The sequence below is a fragment of the Procambarus clarkii genome, chromosome 45 (genome assembly GCF_040958095.1).
Source record: "Procambarus clarkii isolate CNS0578487 chromosome 45, FALCON_Pclarkii_2.0, whole genome shotgun sequence".
Lineage (NCBI taxonomy): Eukaryota > Metazoa > Arthropoda > Malacostraca > Decapoda > Cambaridae > Procambarus > Procambarus clarkii.
This window is the reverse complement of record NC_091194.1, coordinates 13,674,400-13,688,899: the sequence shown is the minus strand read 5'-3', so window position 1 is coordinate 13,688,899 and position 14,500 is coordinate 13,674,400. Positions and strand designations below refer to the sequence as shown.

The 14,500-nt window shown below is 38.1% G+C and overlaps 1 protein-coding gene across 4 annotated transcripts in view; it reads right to left on the bottom strand.

The window, feature by feature from the left end:
* The window catches only part of LOC123769781 (hexokinase-1), a 51,644-nt gene that overhangs the window by 7,503 nt on the left and 29,641 nt on the right, over window positions 1-14,500 (bottom strand). For 3 of the 4 annotated variants that reach the window (XM_069301447.1, XM_045761033.2, XM_045761032.2), the window contains exons 2-7: window positions 8,526-8,601; window positions 3,929-4,091; window positions 2,915-3,003; window positions 2,627-2,756; window positions 2,267-2,449; window positions 1,109-1,242 (exon numbers count right to left, since the gene is read on the bottom strand). In XM_069301447.1, the coding sequence (XP_069157548.1) occupies window positions 1,109-1,242; window positions 2,267-2,449; window positions 2,627-2,756; window positions 2,915-3,003; window positions 3,929-4,091; window positions 8,526-8,594 (768 nt within the window). In that variant the 5' untranslated portion in view covers window positions 8,595-8,601. Of the gene's footprint in view, window positions 1-1,108; window positions 1,243-2,266; window positions 2,450-2,626; window positions 2,757-2,914; window positions 3,004-3,928; window positions 4,092-8,525; window positions 8,602-10,146; window positions 10,301-14,500 lie in introns of those variants that run through there. The other variant, XM_045761031.2, reaches the window with a different exon arrangement.

The following is a 14,500-nucleotide window of genomic DNA, read 5'->3' as shown; positions in this document are numbered from 1 at the left end:
TACAAAATTTGGTGGATATCTTCAAGGACTCTCTTTTTCACCATCTATGGTGGTCACAACCTTCTGATCTTCATCAACCACACAAAATGTTGAAATGTTAAAAACCATTAGAGGTCACTGTTCCTCCAGGAATATGCATCCACCATCAAACATTTTCAAGTAGGCGATAATGATATTACAGATGCTTTGGTGCGAGTGTTTGGTGACAAGACACAAAGTAGTATGTACGAAATATCTTAACTCTGCTACAAGTTATGATTTTGTTGTTGTTGTTGGGAAGCATGCTATGGTTATGTTGGTTATGTTATGATAGTTCCTCCCTGCCTTCCCGTGTACACACGAGCGGACTTTTCTACATCATTACAATCGAGAACATTCCGAGGAACCCGTGTAAGTGACAACACAGGTTTTCCATGGCAGCAGCCATTATATAATGCCATACCAAGGCTTAACTTAACAGTGATATATATATACAGAGATACACCTCAATTCTTAGTGTATATACACTAAGAGTTTTACTTTAGTTCTGGACATAGTTCAGGACTGAAGCATTTGTGCTTGTTGGTCAGGAAGCATTTGTGTTGCCTTAATAACCCTCCAAAGGTTGACAGGCCTTAAACCCAACACCACTACTTCATTCAACAAAACAAGTAGGGACTAGGCGCACAGTGCTCATGGAGGCAAGACAATTTAGAGTTCTAAAATATGTTTTCAGTAGCTATTTATAATGCTTCATAAAGTTATTAGTTTTTTTTTGGGGGGGGGGGGGGGGGCTGTTGCAGTAAATAGTACAAAAGTATTCCCTTCACCTGGGCTCTAGGAGACTCGAGCCGTGGACCCCCAGGTGTGTGAGGCTGAGCTCTATTGAGTAGTCTTATTTTATAGTACTAAAGTAATTAGTCACTGGCCTGTTGCATGCTCGTTTAGGTGCTAGTTTTCAATCACATGATACTGTAACCCTAACTGTTTACTTGACTTTTGTATTACACTAAAAAAAAATTTAGTTTTTTAGTAATGAGTATCCTGGAGAGAAATTAAGTGTTTTTCTTAACTTAAAAAATGAATGCACAAGAATAAAGACATTTAGAAATAAATATTAGCCACTGACCTCTGCTTCACTGTGTCTTCCAAGCCATTTTTCAATTCTTTCCACCTTCTCTATGTAGCAGCCGTTGCATCCTGTGCCCAGGATCATACCCAGAGCACAAGATTTGTTCATGTATGCACCCATGACCAAAGTTCCTGTTAAATAAAAGTCAAATCCTTTATCTACTACAAATATCATCAATCAATACATATACAATGGCACCTCAATATTCTCAAGAAATCAGAGCTTGCCTATGAGGGTATAGTTAAAACAAAAATACATCTTGGCAGCCTTATCTAACAGCCCATCCTCCTGTTTAGGTAGTACTTATAGTAACGCTGAGGACCATTGTACTTACATTGATGTAAAAGGCAATTAGAAAGTAGAAATCGGTACTGTTGAATTTGGATACACTGAAGAAGTTTTTGTTCTGATGTTGCAAAGAAAACTTAACCTAACCTAACCTTCTTAGGCCTAATACATGCCGAGGCCTAATATAGTACTGTACATATATGTGTACATATATGTACATATGTGTGTATATATATACTAGGCCTAAGAACATTTTAATTTTGGTTTTTAGCTTTATTTTTTTGAGGTGTATAAAGTGAATACTGTAGTATCAAATCCTATCTAATTGTCCATTATGCCATTTATATGTCCAATGGTCCACATAGTTTCAAAAAGTGCTATCTAAATATAACCCTCTTAACGTTCAATTCACTATACAGTATATGCCCTCATGTCTACTAGATAAGCATTATACAGTACAGTACTTCAAATTAATTACCATTGATAAATGCAATAAATGATAAAATATATTCAGTCAATTCTACTCTTAACTTGGTGATTATATATTAGTATAGCATATGAAAACTAAATGCTGTTTTAAATTAATTTACAACTAAAGAAATTTGTATAAAACACCTCTCATACTTTACATGAACTTCCCCAAAGGGATAATAATCTTCAGTGGCCTTTAGAGAGACAGGAAGCTGGTGGCTTGTCAAAGGTCCCACCCATACTATAAAGCCTTTATCCTAAATAAGCCAATTGTATGAGGCATACATACTGAAAGCTCAATAAACACTAGTATTAAATAAAGGACAGGTCCAAAGGCAGAAAATAAATATAAACACAATGTTTTAAATGACAAAGTTCAGTAGTACATTCACTCACCTGTAGTATCATTGAGGACAGCTGTAACTGTGATACCCAAATCTTTTCTTCTCCTGATGGCATCGTTGAGCATCCTGACGGCATCTTCGCCAACAACCCCTGGGCAGTTGAAGGATTTGGTCCATGATACTAGGATGCCCACATCAAGACTTTTCTGCGTCATTGGAAAGGAAAAGGTAAATCCTGTAAAAAGAAAGCCAAATCTCAAATCAATGGTTCGGTGTCATGGAGGATGTGTATATGTCACTTAGTTAATCAGGTTAAGGCCAGTGATGGATAGGTAATTGCATGGCCTGAAATCTTAAATAAAGATAAGGATACTGTATGAGGCAGAAATGACTTAGTAAAAACCGGCCATACCTAATTGAAAATTTCGACCTCCAAGTTCCCTCTTGTGAATGAATTCAGAAATACACTCAGCGAGGAAGTCAAACAATTCTTCACCATGCCCAAGGCGCTTTTCTGTAGGAACATGGAAGTAGTCTACGACCTAGAAGGAAAATTTTATTTTATTTAACATATAGAACATGAGATGAGATTTAAATGTAAATCTAAAAAAAAAAAAAAAATATTACTAGTATTTTGAAAATTGGATATGATATTGCATAACATATTGTTGTTTATATACTGCATAAATAATTAACTAACCTCCTCTGCAAACTTTCCATTTCTCATGCGAACATATATTACCCGGAAATTGGTACCACCAAGATCAAGAGCCAGGTACTCTCCATCCTCTGCAAGTTGAATTACACTTTTAACATGTTTATAAATGATTTAGCAAGTGATTTGTCTTAAAAATAAAATCAGTCTTAAAGTTATGTCTTAAAATTACCTAGTTATTTGACATATTCAATGTATTCATCTCCCTGGTCTTATTAGAGCAACTAAAATAATTTGGTTGCTTACTATTTAACTCAAACTAAAGTATGAGAAATGTTGAAAAATGTGCAATAAGGCTATTATGCCATCTTTTCCTGGAAAGATTTTCCAGGTCAACTTATGTAGTTTCAGTAATTATGCAATGCATAGTTGATAAATTTGAATCACAACAATTAAAGAAAATATGGTGAAATATAAAATGAATTTAAAACAGTTTATCAAACAAAATATACATAAATTGCATAATATGATAAAGTGAATGGATAGTTACTCATATATTCATGCATTCACTTCGAATTTCTTGCCAAACACCAAATATTTATAGAGTTCCAAATAGGTTAGATACTCTTCAAGACACAGATTTTTTACCGAGTTAGAGGATTATATTAATCCAGACCACTTCTTTAAGAGGTCAAATGTAATAAAACAAGGGGTAACAGCTTCAAGCTCAAGAAGCCACTATGTAAGACGAACATCAGGAGATGCTTTTTCACCCATAGGGGATACAAACCCATGGGACCACATTCCTGCCAAAGCCATAAATGTCAAGACAATTTAATGTAGATAAAAATTTAGTAGGAAAAATCCTCGGGAAAGTTTCATGCCCGTGCCACCTATTGGGAGGCTTAATCTTTATCTTGGGAAAAATGACGGATGGTGCTCTGACAAATATCTGGCTTCCTGACCCCATCAAAGCCATTAGATAAAGGGTGGTAGTCAGATAAATTCAGGTAAAGTAAGCCAATCATTTCTTGGACATCTTGTATAACAATTGCTTACCTGTACCATCTGGTAATTCAGGAATAAAAGTGTTCTCCATCAGTAGCGAGGATTTCTTCTCTGGATTGGCAGCGAGACCAAGACGCATCTCGTCCAAGAAAACATCCCGAATCCTCTGCTGCTGGTTTTCAGTCAGTATCAATGGAGATAAAAGCTCCAGGACCTGAGGAAATACTAAAATCAACATCCCAGCACCTGTAATATTGTTTATCATTGATAACAAGCAATAAGGACACATTTCATATGGTGTTCTGCAGTATTACAAGTTAAAAAATTTCAGTGAACAGTATAATGAATTCATAGTATTTCTTCTCTGTGTAAAAGTGTATCTCACTACTGTGTGTATTGTGTTAAATTGGGATTTATTCACAAAAAGTATTATTATCCTTTCTACACATTCCTGTGCTTTTGTAGGTCAATTCAATTATACTAAACAAGATGTCTCTAATATTGTCAATGTCTCTAATATTCTCAAACCTATATTGTTTGCTGACGATACTACCCTTATCTATTCAAACCTCAACCCACATACACTAAATAATGTTGTGAATAATGAATTAAAAAAAGTCCACTTATGGATGTCAACGAACAAACTAACATTAAACATCGAAAAGACTTACTACATCTTATTTGGAAGCAAATCATCAAATGCAATTCAGCTACAGATAGACAACATTAACATCAGTAATAAAAATGATGGCAAGTTTCTTGGCCTATTCCTAGACAAGAGACTCAACTTCAGCACCCACATTCAACACATAACTAAGAAAGTCTCTAAGGCAGTTGGTATACTCTCCAAAATCAGATATTATGTTCCTAACTCTGCTCTCCTCTCACTATATTATGCACTAATCTACCCCTATCTTAATTATGGTATCTGTGCATGGGGGTCTACCACTGCAAACCACCTTAAGCCCATCATCACACAGCAAAAATCTGCTATCAGAATAATAACTAACTCTGCTTTCAGACAACACTCAGCTCCCTTGTTTAAATCCCTAAACTTGCTAAATATTAACTCCCTCCACACATTCTCTTGTGTCAACTACATTTACAAAACCCTGTTCTTAAATGCAAACCATGCTCTGAAACTCTCCCTGGACAGATGTAATAGGACCCATTATCACCACACCAGAAATAAATATCTCTTTGATATCCCCAGGGTCAAACTTAATCTGTGTAAACACTCTATGCAAATTAAGGGGCCTAGTCTATGGAACTCACTCCCTAGTGAATTGAAAAACTGTAAAACTTTTGCCTCATTTAAAAGCAAAACCAAAAAGTACCTAACTTCATCTTCTTAGTTTCCTACACTGAGCTTTAAATTTGCTCTGTACCTAGTGTTACCCAATCTCCTAATTTTTATGTAATATCAAACAACCTTATCATTGTGTTCATTGCTGTCTTCTTTTATGTGCTAGCCATATGCTATATTGTGACTACCAATTTTTGTCAACTACCATTCAAGCTGTCATTGCAATCAATCTTATATTGTTTCTGCTGTATTGTGCCTACCAATTTGTTGTCAACTACCATTCAAGCTGTCATTGCAATCAATCTTAGCTACCTATGTGCTTTAATATACTGTACCTACAATTTTCTCTCATCTTTTTTTTTCATTTCATGTAATCTGTTATCATTTTTTTGTCTATAAATTTTGCAAGTATTTACCTCCTTAAAATTTTCTTAGATTAAGGACCTGCCCGAAACGCTGCGCGTGCTAGTGGCTTTACAAGACTGTAATTACCATATTTGTATCCTCACATTCCTTATGTACATTCTTGTATATGCATAAATAAATAAATAAGATAGCCACTGCACTGTCATAAAGAGGCAGAAATCTTGCCTCTGAATCTTGCAGGCTACATGTCTGTATGTGTTCATGGGTCCCACATATTATTATGTACCATATTTACCAATGTCTGTGACACCTCTACATTTACATTAAAGTTTGTCTCTGGAGTTTATCTTCACTACTTCATCCTCAAGTTTGCTCCCCTTACTTTGAAACAAATTCAACTTGTATTGTTTTGGATCACTCAATGTTCAGATTCCATATACAGTATATTCCTTTGTCCAAACTGCATAGAAATCCCATTTTTTAACATGATATACATCAATGAGAAAATGCACTAGGACTGTAAGTCAGCGGTGGTTTAGTGGTAGAGTATGCAACTGGCAATGTTGGGGTCATAGGTTTGCACCCACCTATAGTCCTAGTGGATTTTCTCGATAATAATAATAAATACCAGTATTGATGATGCAGGCTCTGATTTTGGTATTTAATATGTTGAGATAATTTAAGGTTATTTGCTGTTCGTATACAGTATTTGTCATCATTGACTACACCACTGATATTATCCTGTTTGTTTATGCAACTGATAGTTATATGTGATGTTTCCCATTTCCCATTGCAGGCCATCCTCAGGACAAAGTGATTCTAATGATTGGCCAGTTGCCACCCTGGTTAAATACCTGGATATTTACCTAGAAATTTGTGATGGTCTGAAAGCAAATTACTAATAGTTTACTGTATTTTTAAACTATCAAATGAACCTTTATCCTAAACAGAGAAAATTCTCAAGTTATAGCGTTATTGTATTATAAAGAGCTCGTCCTTGGACCAAATCCATTACCATGAGAAACCATAGCCCCCCTTAAACCACCTGGATAGTTGCAGTATCTAGATATTTGTAATGCCCTGAAAGCATATTATGGTCTCAGTAATAGTCTACATGTAACCTTGCAAGTGAACCTTTGTCCTAAATAAAGATTATTATCAAGTTATAACTTTATTGTATTACAAATTGTTGGTTTAAAATAAAAAAAATACATGCTGAAAACATGTTATTTGAAGAATTTGGATTTCTGTAAATAGAATTCTAGGGTACACAAAATATTTTTTTTATTTTCATATTTCACATTATCATCAATGACACACCCTATTAACGTAACCAAAGGTAATGAAATCTAACCTAATCTAATAAAACCTCAATCTAATGTTACATTATCTTGACCTGACTATGAATAGAGAGAGAGTAGATAATAGCACTAATTATAAAGTCTTTCTCAATCCATTCCTGTGAGTGTATTTCCTCCCTGAGGACAGGCTGATTATAAATCAATGATTAATATATAAAAAGTCTAACCCTAACTTGTTTTCTTTAAAACGGTTTGAAGAATTTAGTTTTCGGTAAATAAAATTCTAGGGGATACTCAAATAGATTTCAAATTTCATATTTCATGTTTGAGAATAATAAAATATATTAACGTAATCAAACCTAACGAAACCTAACCTTAACCTAGCCTAACCATGAATAGGGAATAGATAATAGCACTAATTACATAGTGGTTTTGAAGTAACTACTTCCAGGGTACCTTCTTCCTGAGGACAGGCTGTCCATTATTGAGGTCGGTAACCCTGATAGGCTCCACAAGTCTTTAGGCTCCCTCTCGGCAACCTGTAGTCCAACCACTTGGGCTGGACGGTAGAGCAACGGTCTCGCTTCGTGCAGGTCAGCGTTCAATCCCCGACCGTCCAAGTGGTTGGGGCACCATTCCTTTTTCCCCGTCCCATCCCGAGTCCTTATCCTGATCCCTTCCAAGTGCTATATAGTCATAATGGCTTGGCGCTTTCCCCCTGATTATTCAATTAAATTCGCCAACTTGTCCTCTTACGAAAAACGTCGCATTTCAGTCATATGCTTACATATGGCCAAAAATTGTCTACTTGAAAATGTAAATGGCTCGCAAGAGACGTACTGTCCCGTTTTATGTTTTAGGTCCACAGGTTGGTTAGGTAAAGACACTTTAAAATTACTGTGTTCTTGGCGATGGGAAACCATAGGAGGACGGGCTGCCCTCTCAGTCCAGACTTTACCAAGGATACACAACCCACAACAGTTGCCTACCTCCTGGGCAGGAGGTTGGCAACTGCCTGGTGAGTTGCCAAGTGGACAGAAGTATCAGGTGTAAGGAAATGTACACAAACGTCTTAACCTGTCCTGAAATCGAATTCTGATTTAATCAGTTGCGAGAAAAAAAAAAGTTGCGAGCTAACTGTGCTGATATTGCTGGTTGCTGTTTGTGTATCAGAATAATTTATCTAATGTATTCTTGTGCATATTTTATAGCTTGCATTTTTATCTCAACCCGTATTTGATAAAGTGTTTGTATTTTGTGTGTGTTCTTGTTTTGTGTTGTTCTGATAATTAATAATCAAAAGAAGGCACTAAGTCCGGGAAGAATATGTAAGTTTCATTTCCGATAAGAAAATCATGAAGCTTCATAGCATCAGTTGCCATCTACCACCACAACCCACCATGTCTACCACACAACCATTATGAGAGAACGTAATACTACCAATAGCTAGGACGCGCCACCACACTCTATACCAACTCCCAGATGTGACAAAGAACTCGCAAAGGTCAGAAAAGCTGAAATAAAACCCGCCAGTACAAAGCCACAAGGCGAGGCCCTGGTGCACTTTCCCGTAGTCGCTGTTATGAAGCGTAAATATATTGTTTTTTCGAGTTAATTCTCTTAAAATTATAAATCATTTAAAATATATAAAAATAATTATTAAAAAAAATGTTACCTTCTTCTGGAGATCTGGTCTCGAAAGGGTCGTCAGTCTGGGTTGATCCGTTGGGGACACAACTGCCATTTTAAGCCTGAAAAATACCAATTCCAAGTGAAAAAAAAGACTCGAGTCTTATTCCCCAGCCCATCCTCATAAACGATAATAATTTGCTGCTTAATCCATCTGTCATCTTCCCAGTATATGAAAGAAAACAAATTTAAAATGATTCACAAATATCTGTGTTCTCATCTTTTCTCGAACAATGCTTCACTCGCATTATATGCTCGAATCGCATCTCAACGGCATCTAAAAGCGCGTCTTCCTCTAAATGCTTCATCCACGAACTGCAAATTACAGTAAAAGCCAACGGAACCTAACTAAAGTTGGGATTATTCAACACATTCTAGTATATAATAGCATTAAATTATATTAAAAAAAAACGCAATTTTGAATAGGCAGTAGGATAACTGTTACATACGTGCTTAATTGTCTAAAGCAATTTACAAAATGGGATAACTAAACTGAAGTCGATCTGACCAAATGTAAACGCTTTGTCAGCAGAACTATTCACGTTACCGTCCGTCCCTATGTATTTTAGAATATGAACAAATTTTAGAATTTAGAAATAATTCTATTGCAAGTATTCTGGAGATGTTTATTGCATTAAAATGAGATACTACCAGAAATCTTAACAAAATATTCAATGTTTACTTATTGGAGGTCGTGCATGTACATAGAGATGCTTTTTCACCCATAGGGTTATATAAAAATAAATAAACCCATGGAACAGCCTACCCGCCGAAGGCGTAAATGCCAAAAAACTGTTGCACTTTGAAAACTAACCAAAAAAATTACCAAGACAAATGGGGGGATCTTTGACAAACCACCGGCTTTCTGTTCTCATCAAGGCCACTAGAGTATTAGTGGCCCTAAGGTAAATTCAGGTAAACTTTCCTCCGCCGCCCACTGGGTAGGTGTGGGTGTGTGATCAGTAAATATGTAACTGGCGAACCACAAATGTAAATTGCTCGCTTTAGAAAGTGTTGTGGTCCAGTTCTTGAACCAACTGTGCAATAAAAGACTATTGATATATACATTAACTGTGTATATAACTAGTTTATCAGGCTGTAACTTGCTTAGGTAAATGAATTTGGAGTTTAGTTCCCGAGACTTATGTGTCTCTGTCAGATATTCACATATTCAATATAGAGTCTGTAATGACGCACTAAATTACGGCTATAGAGTACGAAATAAATTAACAAAATTAAAAAAAAATTAATGAAGTTCTTACACAAAACCATTGAGTAATATTACATTATTAGATTTAGATTTTGTATTCAGGTAAAGTACATACATTGAAGATGAGTTACAAACATAATGTTGGAATTTAAAGATAGAGCTAGTACATACAATACCTAAAGCCACTAGTACGCATAGCGTTTCGAGCAACTATATTATTGTTGCCCGAACTAGAACTATATACTAGTTCATTATAAATGAAGTAGCCATCAATATATATATTAGTAACGCGTTAATATCATTACATGACTCGGAGGATATCTTTAACAACCATGGCAGCAACCAAATGGTTAGAATTAAGCATTTTAAGACATTAGGACTCTGAGCCGACACCTACTTCATTGCAGAACAGTGACGGAGAAGACTGTAGACTAGACTAGAGAAGTTGACGCAGCAGCAGCTACCTGTGCTCAGCACCGGGCGTTCCAAGACTTGCTAAATATCACGCTGCCATCTCCTTATATACACATTCTGGTCCCACGATAAGAAGCCCGGAGTGAAAGGCTTCACCATAGCAACCGACAAGACACTACCGTACGCCACCCCTCCCCTTCATCCCCCCCCCCCCCCGCCTGCCGGGTTCAATAATGGCGCAGCAACACGCCCGAAGTCCCGAAAATATGTAAAGCAACGACGTCTCGCCGACAGACTCGGCTTTGCTATCTCCAGACGATATTATCTTGGGTAAGGCGTTCGTGGTTGTGAAGGTATGTATGTGTGTGTGTGGCATATTAAGTGGCTGATAAAAGTGGAGTGATCAGCGATTAAAATGGTACCATTCGTTTTTTGTTTTTAATCCGTCTCAACCCTTCTCAAGTGTTCGAACTTAAGTATAAGCTATTACCCCAATAATGTACTAACTTAAGCACATAATAATGCTAACAAAGACATGTCCTTAACTCTGCACCTGATTATATAGTATATAATAGTTTTATAACAAAAATATTAATAACTACTACAGATGAAATTACTACAATCAGATTTATCTGTACATTTTCTCAATAAAATATTAATATCACTATTATAACTTTCCAAGAACCCTACAGAAGGCATTTTTTTTATTGCTGTACTCAAATCATGCAGTTATAGTGCATGTTTAATGGAGTTCGGTATCTATTCAATAGAGTTCGGTATCTATTCAATAGAGTTCGGTATCTATTCAATAGAGTTCGGTATCTATTCAATAGAGTTCGGTATCTATTTGATAGTTCGGTATCTCTTCAATCGAGTACGGTATCTATTCAATAGAGTTCGTTAGGATCTCTATCACAGCTACCCACCCCTACAGCTTACAATCAGAGACCCACTATAGCTGGCTTGATCAAGGTCAATCATTATTATAGGATCTCCAGGTACAATTGCCTTCGTTCTCGACTCACAGTCAGAGATCCCGGGTTCGACTTCCGGGGAGGATAGAAATAGTTGGGAACGTTTCATTTCACCTGATATCTCTGTTCACCCAAACAGTAAATAGGAACCCAGGGAGTCAGGCAACGGTTGCATGCTGGAGAAATGAGTAAGTAGTTCGACCTTGAAGGACCTCGAAACAAGCTCAAATTTATATATACACACACAGGCTTCCTGTCCCGGCAATGGGATTTATATTAAAACAATTTCTTACAAATCCCCCAAATCGCGTACAGCTAACGGGCAACCTTGAGTATGATTCCTTAATTAACATTTTTAGTAAGATAAGGCAAAGGAAATTTCCATTAAAATGCTAAAATTAACATTGTTTCACTTGCGTTCTGAAGGTGTACTGGCAAGCCACCCCCCAATATACAGGTGCTTAACTCCCAGGTACCTATTTACTCCTAGGTGAACAGAGGCATTAGGTGAAAGGTAAAGTGTCCATAACCATTTCCGTCCCACCCGGGAATCGATTCCGGGATCCCCGATTATGAGCCGAGAACGAAGTCAACGGTACTACGAGTTTCCCGTAGTTTCATGGGTTCGTATCCTGGCCGGGGAGGATTTACTGGGCGCAATTCCTTAACTGTAGCCTCTGTTTAACGCAACAGTAAAATGTGTACTTAGATGAAAAAACGATTCTTCGCGGCAGGGGATCGTATTCCAGGGACCATAGGATTAAGGACTTGCCCGAAACGCTACGCGTACTAGTGGCTGTACAAGAATGTAACAACTCTTGTATATATCTCAAAAAAAAAAAAAAAAAAAAAAAAAAAAATAGCTACTCAGGACGAAGTGTCCATGTAGCACGGGCTATGGTGAGCCCGTAATTCTTCCCGTAGTCGAGGACAGGTCGATTTATGCCTATCCAGGTTACCTTCACCTGGGCTCTAGGAGACTCGAACCGTAGACTCCACGCCTGTGAAGGCGAAGCTCCATAGGTCGATGGAGCTTCCCTACTGATGACCCTCCCCAGGATGCAACCCCACAACAGTTCCCTATCCCCCGTGTACCTATTTTAGTCACTGGCTAAAAAAAAAAAAAGAGTCCTCTGGTGAGATAAAACCGTACTCAACCGTCTCTGTCGAATCTTGGATCCTTAGTTGCGAGTTGAGAATGTAGACTACTGTCCTATCTTAAAGTATAACTAAAAGTATCACAGAGACAAGGCCGTGGGTACATTCATCTCCTGAACTAACAGGAAGATTAATCAAAACGTCTATTTAATATACTTTATTTATATATACAATAAGGTACATTCAGCCTGTGAGAGCACATAACATTAGTATGTTATAGTCTCACATACGCTATAGTCCCGGGTTCGATCCCTGGCGCCGGCGAGAAACAATGGGCAGAGTTTCTATCACCCTATGCCCCTGTTACCTAGCAGTAAAATAGGTACCTGGGAGTTAGTCAGCTGTCACGGGCTGCTTCCTGGGGGTGGAGGCCTAGTCGAGGACGGGGCCGCGGGGACACTAAAAAACCCCGAAATCATCTCAAGATAACCTCAAGATAACGCTATAAGAACATAAGAATGAAGGTAACTGCAGAAGGCCTATTGGCCCACAGGAGGCAGCTCCTATTTATATCCACTCAAACCCATTCCTATACATGTCTAACCTACGCTTGAAACAATCAAGGGATCCTACTTCTATTATGTTACGCAGTAATTGGTCACACAAATCAACAACCCCTGGTACTGAACCTGTACTTATCCAGGTCTTTCCTAAATCTATTTAGATTCAGACGATCTAAATACAAACAGTATAGTGTGCATACAAACGGTATAGTGTGTATAAGAGTTTATATAAAGTATAGAATTTGTAGACAGAACATAACACGCATAGCGTTTCGGGCACGTCTTAAACAGAATTAATAATAGGTACATTATAGCAAAAAAATTACTAGTACTAAAACTATATCTTGAGGTTATCTTGAGATGATTTCGGGGCTTTAGTGTCCCCGCGGCCCGGTCTTCGACCAGGCCTCCACCCCCAGGAAGCAGCCCGTGACAGCTGACCAACACCCAGGTACCTAATTTACTGCTAGGTAACAGGGGCATAGGGTGAAAGAAACTGCCCATTGTTTCTCGCCGGCGCCTGGGATCGAACCCAGGACCACAGGATCACAAGTCCCGCGTGCTGTCCGCTCGGCCGACCGACTCCCATATGTACTAGTATATGTACTAGTAAAATACAGTCTGTAGACTTATTGATTAATATGTTAAAAGTATACCCGAAACTGTGTATTTATGTAAAAATACAACTTCTGTACCCGCTAATTATACACTGTAACGTGTTACTATGTAAAATAATTTTAATTTTAATAATTTTAATAAAATAATGTTTATTATTAATGCACAATCACATCTCATTGTCATGATATCTGAGAAAATCTCTTGCGCAGGGTGCTGGGATCGAACCTGCGGCCTGAGAGACCCTATACGCGCGCCTCACCATTGGACCACACAACCTGTCCCCACACTAGGCTGGTTAAAGCATCGGCCGTCCTCCCCAGAAGCATTCATCAATTTTAATAAACTGTGTATTAAAAATTGGTTTGTTCTAATATATAAATTAATATTAATATACATAAATTCTATGTATAGTTAGGTGTAGGTTAGGTTATGTTAGGACCCCTCACCGTGCTTAATAGAGAACTTGATAAACACCTCAACCAGGCTGTGATTCATACGTCAGGCTGCGAGCAGCCGTGTCCAACAGACTGGTTGACCAGTCCAGCAACCAGGAGGTCTGGTCGACGACCGGGCCACGGGGACGCTAAGCCCCGAAATCATCGCAAGATAACCTCAAGGTCGCAGGGTAGGTGTTCAGGTTCTGTTAGCGATTATTTGTATTTGAAGTACGTGGGTGAAGCATTTATAGAACTGTGGTTCGAACAGAGGACGCGAGAGAAGCACTTGTTCCGGAAGTGTTCGGACGTCATCAGTTGTGAGTTGTTGTTGTTGTTATAGATTCAGCTACTCGGAACAAGTTCCAAGTAGCACGGGCTATGGTGAGCCCGTAGTGGACTTACCTGGCACAGGAGCGGTGCAGTTGTGAGTCGTGTGTAAACCGCTTTTCATTCATAATCAGGGGGGGTTGGCGGCTGGAATAACGAGCTTGGATCTTTGAATGCAAGGACTGGTTGAAGGACGGGCTGTGATATGCCATGGCAAGCCTGCGTCTAGCAGCCCGTCCTCCAAACAAAGACCCAAAAGTGATTCTATGCACCCGCCATACCCCCTGTTTATGAATGAAAAACGGTTTACACACGACTCA